The sequence below is a fragment of the Micropterus dolomieu genome, linkage group LG18, assembly GCF_021292245.1.
Source record: "Micropterus dolomieu isolate WLL.071019.BEF.003 ecotype Adirondacks linkage group LG18, ASM2129224v1, whole genome shotgun sequence".
Lineage (NCBI taxonomy): Eukaryota > Metazoa > Chordata > Actinopteri > Centrarchiformes > Centrarchidae > Micropterus > Micropterus dolomieu.
Genome location: NC_060167.1, coordinates 6,761,126 through 6,770,177, shown reverse-complemented (window position 1 = coordinate 6,770,177; position 9,052 = coordinate 6,761,126). Strand labels below are relative to the sequence as shown.

The 9,052-nt window shown below is 38.1% G+C and overlaps 1 protein-coding gene across 1 annotated transcript in view; it reads left to right on the top strand.

Annotated features, from left to right (window-relative positions):
• Window positions 1-2,643: 2,643 nt before the first annotated feature.
• Window positions 2,644-9,052, top strand: part of ccndbp1 (cyclin D-type binding-protein 1) — a 12,020-nt gene continuing 5,611 nt past the window's right edge. The window contains exons 1-6 of the mRNA XM_046029599.1: window positions 2,644-2,784; window positions 4,505-4,564; window positions 5,379-5,458; window positions 5,845-5,926; window positions 6,279-6,375; window positions 7,186-7,259. Coding sequence (XP_045885555.1) covers window positions 2,697-2,784; window positions 4,505-4,564; window positions 5,379-5,458; window positions 5,845-5,926; window positions 6,279-6,375; window positions 7,186-7,259 — 481 coding nt within the window. The 5' untranslated portion in view covers window positions 2,644-2,696. The remainder of the gene's footprint in view (window positions 2,785-4,504; window positions 4,565-5,378; window positions 5,459-5,844; window positions 5,927-6,278; window positions 6,376-7,185; window positions 7,260-9,052) is intronic.

The window sequence follows — 9,052 nt, the reverse complement described above, 5'->3', positions numbered from 1 at the left end:
CACTGCAACAATAACCATGCACTTATATCAGTCTCTATGCCATGAATTTTCTACAGGATAGTTGAGGGCTATGTAATAAAAATCTGAAAATCTTACATTCCCCTATGATTGTACCTTACATGATAATATGCGACAAAAATGAACTTGATTTCAATTAACTTAGCTAACTTTGCTAGCTTGCACATTTGGTGCAGTTCAAGCTATATTTTTTATAATGTCTTCTATCATTTCTCGTCATAAGAAAGGGCCACCTTACAAATCTAAAGTTTCTAAACACAATTTCTTGTCCTGATCCAACCGTTTTTGATATGTAAATGTAAGAAGAGGATCCATCTCTATTAATGAACCCTTCTACTTACCGAGTGGAAAATCGCAATGGACCTTGGGATCGCCCGTGACGTCAGCGTTATTAATTTAGAGGATTTAGTAAAAATAATAATTTAAAAAAAATGATTATTGAACACAATCGTAGCATATTAAAATCAACAAACCTCCGATACAAAAACGTTATCCAGCATGCTCTAGTGTTTTACCTATGATAAGAAAACGCTTTAGAACTGCATACTTGCACGCGAATTGGAGCGTTAAACTCACCTTTTAATTACGTTTTACCTGCAGTTGTGCGTTGCTTTGGTCAAACTCCCCTCTGAACGCCGTTTTACCTGCAGTTGAGTGTTGTTAAACTCACCGCTGAATGTGGTTGCACACCATGTTCGTTGTTAAACTCACCGCTGATGAACGCGCTTAGCTTTTGAGGGCCCTTTGATATCAGATTGCGAGGGTTTTTAAACATCAAACACCAGTTGGGGGGCATTTGAATCGCCCTGGCATAGATAATTTTTGGTAGCGTATTCCTTTTTATTTTTATTTATTGTTGTCTCGACCCACAAGGCAGACAACGGGTTGCGGTTTGGTGATCGACCCAAGACGTCAAATTTCAACGCTGTTGAGTTCTATAGAAGTCTATTGGACTGCCCCGCACGTTGAAAAATGAAGCCGAAGGTATACCCAGTGCGTCAAAAAAGTGACGCCAGACATTTGACGAGTAGGGAGTGAGACTGTGTTGGATTGTGACCTGCAGCATCATCCAATATGCCAATACACAAATTGGCTTACACACCTGTTGTTTTCATATTCTGAAAACACTTGGGCTAAGAAAATAAATCTAAGAATGATATCCCTTCATTAAATCTCTAATCTGATGTCCGTATTGGCCGACTAGCCTAATTCAGTGTGAAAGTATTCCCTGCGCACAATAGACCACACAGAGCTTATAGACCAGGATGGTACAGTAAAGCTATTGTGTATAAGAGGTCAGAAAAAATAATCACCTGCTGTGAACTGCTGTGGTTTCAGGTGAGTGGGAGCCCTCTCCTGCTGCTGTCTCTTCACCAGTGAAACCAGCTAACGCTATGCTGGAAAATGACAGCCAGACTGTTTGAGTCCTCCGCCTCTGATAGGCTCTGAGATGTACAACAATGAAATGAGCTGTGACAAATTGTAGGCACAGGGAACGTGAGTATATAGGGCCCTCAAATGAGGAGGGCCCACAAAGATACTAGAATGAATAGCCATGTGGGAAAGGGCCCATATAGTATGCTTATGTACAGGGCCCAGATTTCTGCGCGACGCCTCTGCTTGTGTGTGACATGTTTTAATTAGTACTTCACAGTATAGCATAATGATTTCCTGTATGATATCTTTACTAACAATATTAACTTTTTATTACTACTCTGCAGTAAACTTGTCTATCTATCCACAGACAACAAATTAAAAAAACATTTGGCTAACTCCGGTGCATTTACAATAGTGTTTATTAATATAAATGTGTAAAGCTCCTTTTAAAAGGCCAATTCAAAATGATTTTGGTATGCTATACTGTTTTAAGATCTGGGTATTATATTTGTGAATTAAGTTTCCAAATTCAATATTACCTTTTTTTTTGTTTTTACTTCTGTGGGGATTCTCCCCCTCCAGTATTATTACTGTTATATCCAAATTTAGGTTCATTGTGTAAGAAATAGATATTTAAAATGTATTTTTAAGTTGTTACGAGGGGGGGGGGGAAATTGACAAATATAAGCCCACCACTCTCAAATCAGATGTTTTTGACTTGTGAAATCGGATTCTGCCTGTAATACTTTGGTCTCACCACAAGGTGTCACTGAAACGTTTTAAATGTTGTTTTTGCCGGTGTTGTACCGAATTCTGCTTGCCTCCCGAGAATTGCATGCACCTCGCGGGTGATAACGGTCATTTATGCTGAGAAAAGAGGTGGATGCAAATCTCGGCAGGTAGCTTACAAAATTTGATCTGCCGAATTCTGCATCCACCTCTTTAGGTCCTTTTCAGACACTTTCCTGTGCTCATTGATCAAACGGCGTTATTACCACATATATTTACTGAATGTCAAGGAATGGTACTTCTACTAAGTGTATTAAAATATTAAAGACTGTAAACGTTCATAAAATATATGCTTCGAATCATTTAACACCACTGATGAACCCCACAAAGACTATTATAGCGTTTAAAAGCAGTATTTGGAGGTGCCTGCAATTCTCGCCAGGCAGGCAAAATTTGCCTTAACACCTGGCTGCGGTTTCGGTGCCTCCTTTATAATTGTCCCCGGATCAACATATTTCCTCTCTGTAGTTCCACAACACGCATGTATATAGCTGTCCAAAAGCTTTGGTGTCATGAGTGCTGATAATTGTGGTGGAAATGTGTCTGTGCCTTTACGAAATCTACTGAACTCCATCCAGTGTATTAGAGACCGAGTCAGAGGTAAATAAGACACGTTAGATAAAACGAAGCACAAATAGTTAGCCTCTAACTGCTAATCCAGCTATACGCATGCTAGCTCACGCCAAGCTAAATGTGCTAACTTTTGCTTTAACTCAAACTAAACGCTTTTTTACATACGCTTGACAAGGTCTCTCCCTGTGAATTTTTGTTTTTAAATCGTTTGTGTTATCTGCTTACGACTTTTATGCTACAGTTTTGCTTTCCTGATTGTTAGCTAAACTATAAACACGTTGTCAAATTTCCTACTAGTCTCTGTAACAGGTCAACATAAACACCTAACACTAACTTACATTCAGCTAAAATCTAACGATAGATAAGGTAACAGCACAAGGTTAGTTAAATATAACTGTTTTAGCAACTGTTTAAAGACGTTGATTGAGGAGCTCCTCAAATACCTGCGTCCCCACCTAGTTCAAATTTTACCTGTTGTTTATAGTTTATCTGCATTGTTCAATTTACATACTGTACACATAGAGTAGGATTGCAGAACTCTGAGCATGCATGCATGTCAAGCTGTGTGTGTGTGTGTGTTTTATGTGTGTTTGTAATTTGATGTCTTGGGTAGGGGACTCCCACTTAAACAGTCATTTTCACAGTCATGATGGACAATGAAAATGAGCCAAAATAAAGAAATGCGTCAATAATAATTTAGCACGTCATCCCTTACCTCACAGCATGAGAAATACCAGGTGTGGTGTGTGAACTTGTTGAAACGTGTGTTGTCAGCCCTAGTTTTGTCATTTTGTCAGCCCTAGTTTTGTCATTTTGTCAGCCCTAGTTTTGTCATTTGTCAGCTGTTTGGAAACTGGCCGCTGAGTGTGCATTTGAAGTTTGAGAGTGTAATTTCTCTCAAATCTGCTGTAATTTTTGTATACAATATATATAATATTGATGAGGAAAAACAAATGAGAAACTTTTTATGACCAGAGGGAAATGCCTGTTTTTTGTTTAATCCGGTGAAATAAATGCACGAGAAATTAAGAAACATTTACTACAATGATGCAATTATAGCACATACAGGCCTAATAATGTTACACTATGGTGTAAACAATTTGGCTAAATCTCTGTATCCAAACTGGAAACAAAAGAACACATAATGGCCAACATAATAACACTGGTGTGTGATCAAAAGCAACAATAATTAAGAAACCTACAAAAGACAAGCATACAGGGGGAGTAACGTCAAGTGAACACAATATCGCCATTCTGACAAATATTCATAAATGCTTAAGTTTTTACAACTTATTAATACCATAATGCCACCCAGAGCAGCCTGTAGCCAACAAACATTTTTTTCATTGGTCAGTTATAATTGTCAATACATTTTTTTTAATGTCAAAAACAGATACAAATGCCGATCACAAATTGTGTCTTCAGATATAAAAAATATTCAGTTTACAGTGATTTAAAACAGAGAAAAGCAGCAAATCCTCTCATTTGAGAAGCTGGAACTAGATAATGTTTGGCATCTTTGCTTAATTAAACCACTGAAACAATTAGTTGATTATTGAAATTGTTGCAGAATTATTTTCTGCCGATTGACTAATCAGTTATTTGACTAATTGTTTCAGCGCAAGCCATTTTTTCTTAATAATTATAATAATTACAAAATCTGGGTTTTTAGATGTCAGGATTATGACAGTTGATTTTAACCTGGAAGGGGGAAGATTTCCTAACGAATGCTCATTTTCCACCACAGATGGAGAGTCTAATGAGTCAGATGGAGCGTTCAACCTCTCCAACTTCTGGGAGACTCTGAGTTGAGTATAGTTTTTCATGATCCTCCTATTCGTCCTGTTCCTTCTCCAGCATCTGTTAAGATTGAAATTCACTGTTAGCCTGGATATCTTGTTTTGCTACAAGCCATTACAAGTCTCTTATATGTCAAAATGTGCCTTTATAATAATGATGTACTTGTTTCTGTGACCTCTATTTATTTATTTAGATAGGGTGCTGTTTCCAATAACTCAATATTGCGTGACAAATATTATTTCATCTATTTTAATTTATATTCCTTCTTATATTAAGTTCCAATGCCATCGCTCTCATGTTCAACACAGAAACACATCAAGCCACCATGGAATTAAACCACTATCTCAAAGCTATTTAGTCGGACGTTTAAAGGTGGGCAACTTTAGCTAAGTTGTGGGTTGCCGCTGCAAAGCTAACATGCAGAGATGACAAAACAGTCCCAGAGCAGCACAACCGCTCCAGAAAGCGATACATACAACTCTCCTGCAACTATTGGTAACAACACAACAACAGCATGTCTTAGCAAAATAGAAAGTTAGCTGAAAGTCAGTGGGCAAGTCATTTCATGTTACCTGACACACAAATCATGGATGGAATAGTGTTGTATGGCGTGGAGCCAGCCACTTTGTCTGTCTCCCATTTACAGAGCCAGGGCTGTGTACAAACACCGGATTTTTATTTCAGCTCATGCACAGAATGGACAGCTAGCATGACATGAGGAGACATTCACTAAATTTGACAAATAAATTCTTTGTATTTGTACTGGATTAGAATATCTTACCCCACCTTTGATGTGATGTAACTGTCTCTTCTATCCTCAGATCAGGCAGTGAAGGCAGTGTCCCAGGAAGCCACTAAACTCAGCTTGGCCTTCTCCAAACCCCCGCTGCCATCACAACAGGTCAGATTGTTATTGAGATCATAATGTTGTATGGGTATGATCCACAACAAAACACCTTGATAGAATCAAGTGAGAGTGAGTGTGAGTTAAAATAGATAGAATCACAAAACAAACAACATAAAGACACTCAGAGGAATTTCACTAGAATATGAACTAGTATATAAAAAGATTATACAAACATTAAGCGTGGTGTGCTGTTCATTGGTCTAATCTATTAGACTAGCCTTACTGATCACTCATTCAGTTTGTGCCACCACCTTCATGGTGACTTTATCACATGAGGAACATTTCCCACGCTCTTAAATTGGCTCATAAACTTTCTATTGCAAAGTTCCAACACATGTATGCATTTTCTGTCTCTCTTTTTTTCTCCTTCCTTTCTGCAGGATGTAGAGAAGTTAGCAGAGGTCATCCTGAAGAGTGTCCTTACTCTGTCTACAGTGTATTACTGGCTACCTAAGAGCCAAGGTAATGCCACCTGTCCAGGAATTGGCTCATTTCAGCCAGTTCAGAAGAACAATGTGTTTCCTCTGTTCTCATTTATATAAATATTTGCTAATATTTGTCTTCTGCTTCTGCTGCAGTAACTCCTTTTCTATACTTTGGGGTCATTCATGTTGGATTGATAGTTCAGTATTAATAACTATAATAAAACACAATAGCTTTTCACAGGGTGTAAAAACTCTCCAGTGAAGCTCAGACTAGACTTAATGTTACCAAGAGCATGCTGCCCAAAGCTTGTTGTGTCTGCTGTTTGAGATTGTGTGAATAGATGTAAAATCTTTGTCAGCATCTCGTCTCTGTGATTCTATTGTCTCAGGTATCAGTCTGCGCCGACAGGTCAGAGACGCCACAGTCGAGGTCCTGGAGGGAGTCACACAGCTTGTGGAGGCCATACTGAGCTCACCGCTACAGAGGTACATGCACACACAAACACAAAGTTAATATAATGTAGCATTGTAACAATACAGACGCTCATTAGTGTTGTCATACTACCTGAAATTTTAATTAGTAGTTTATTATTCATTTTATTATTATACAATTGAAATTTGTACTTAATTTTCTGAACTCTGACATCTAATCTACTGGATTCTTCTGTTATCTGTGGTATCAGTATGTGGTAATGAAATCATACATTTTTTGTATTTGTGTCAATGTTCGATCGTTATTCATATCGTACCAAAAAAAGTATTCACCTATCTTTTATTGTTTTACAATGAGTTTAAGTACTTTTTGTTTGGCTTTCTTGACACTGATCAACAGAAAAATTCCTGTTAATGTCAAAGTAAAAACAGTCAAATTAATTATAAATACAAAATACATGTTTGCATAAGTGTTAAGTGACACACCTAAATTATTATTCTAACTGGCTTTAGAAATCTACTACATACTGACTTGGAAGTGGTGACTACTTACACAAACATGTATTTTATGAATTTAGATTTGATAGAGATCTGTTTTCACTTTCACATTAAAGGATCAAAAAAGCCATATTTAAATCAATCTACTTTTGATTTAGTTCTTAAACTATGAAACATGAACTTTATATATTTTATAGGCAATCATGCAGCATCTACAGTAAACTTTAAGACATGTTGTTCAGACTCTTTTCAGTTTTCATCAAAACAAACTACATTATGAGGAAAATTGTCTGCCCTCTTTCTCTCTCTGTTTTCTTTTAATCTGACTTCCTCCTCCTCCCTTCCTCATCTTCTGCTCACCGTTAGTCTGACCCAGGAACAGTTGACAACAACAGGGGGTGTGTGGTCAGCCTGCGACCAGTTTACCCATCTGCCACAAGGTCAGTTGACTTGACAAGATTAAAAAAGAAAAAGTGTTAAAGGTCCCGTTTTATGCCATTTACAGGTTCCAGCTCAGGAAATAAGTGTCTTAATAGAAAATGTTTACATGCTTTAATGTTCAAAAAACACATTCTTTTTCTCATACTGTCCATTGCTTCAGCACCTCTATTCACCCTCTATCTGAACACTCTCCCTGCCTCCCTCCATAAAAGCCCACTTTCTTGTGACTGGCCAACTTCCCAAAGCCCTGCAGAGGGGCAGAACCTAGCTGGCACAGCGATGCTGAATCGATGTGTGGAGATGGGGCTGGTCTAAGCGAGACTAGGCCTCACTGATTACTACACAAAAACACAACTTTATAACTTTGTTCACAGATTTTGGTGAAACTGGGTGATATTTTATGGAGTAAATATTTTCTGGTTTTCCCTCTGATGTTCTCCACCAGCTCTGCCTCAACTTTCCTTGATAACGTTAGTAAAAGAGCTTTGAACTGCTGGCTCAGGCAGAGCCAGCTGATAACAGCAGCAGCTAGCGATTACTGTAGCGTTAGCAACAATCTGTCTGTCAGGAAACTTCATAAATCACAGGGTTGAGGCAGAGCAGCCAGAGGACAACAGAGGGAAAACCAGAAACTATTTACTTTTTCTTCAATACAATAAATGCACTTTCTGCAAGACACAGCAATTTATTGGTAGGGCTCTAATTTTAATTTGACTCACTATATTTACATTTTGAATTATTCTATTTTTCCATAAACAAAAACATTATTGTTAATTAATAGTGAACTGGTCACTGCTAATAAAGCCACTGGACAACGAGTCTATACAAATGTGAAATATTTAGCAGTGGATCACTACTAAATAATAATAATAAGTTGTGTACTGCTGACTCCTTCATCTCCTTGAAATTATGGAACTTGAATGAATTGCCTACTTAAAATCCCAAGCACGACCGTGCGAGGTCCCTATTGAATTTGTAAAGATTATTTTTAAGGCCCGAGCACGAACCGTGCGAGGTCTCTATTGAATTTGTAAAGATTATATATATTTTTAGGGCCCGAGCACGACCGTGCAAGGTCCCTGTTGAATTTGTAAAGATTATTTTTAAGGCCCGAGCACGAACCGTGCGAGGTCTCTATTGAATTTGTAAAGATTATATATATTTTTAGGGCCCGAGCACGACCGTGCAAGGTCCCTGTTGAATTTGTAAAGATTATTTTTAAGGCCCGAGCACGAACCGTGCGAGGTCTCTATTGAATTTGTAAAGATTATATATATTTTTAGGGCCCGAGCACGACCGTGCAAGGTCCCTGTTGAATTTGTAAAGATTATTTTTAAGGCCCGAGCACGAACCGTGCGAGGTCTCTATTGAATTTGTAAAGATTATATATATTTTTAGGGCCCGAGCACGACCGTGCAAGGTCCCTGTTGAATTTGTAAAGATTATTTTTAAGGCCCGAGCACGAACCGTGCGAGGTCTCTATTGAATTTGTAAAGATTATATATATTTTTAGGGCCCGAGCACGACCGTGCAAGGTCCCTGTTGAATTTGTAAAGATTATTTTTAAGGCCCGAGCACGAACCGTGCGAGGTCTCTATTGAATTTGTAAAGATTATATATATTTTTAGGGCCCGAGCACGACCGTGCAAGGTCCCTGTTGAATTTGTAAAGATTATTTTTAAGGCCCGAGCACGAACCGTGCGAGGTCTCTATTGAATTTGTAAAGATTATATATATTTTTAGGGCCCGAGCACGACCGTGCAAGGTCCCTGTTGAATTTGTAAAGATTATT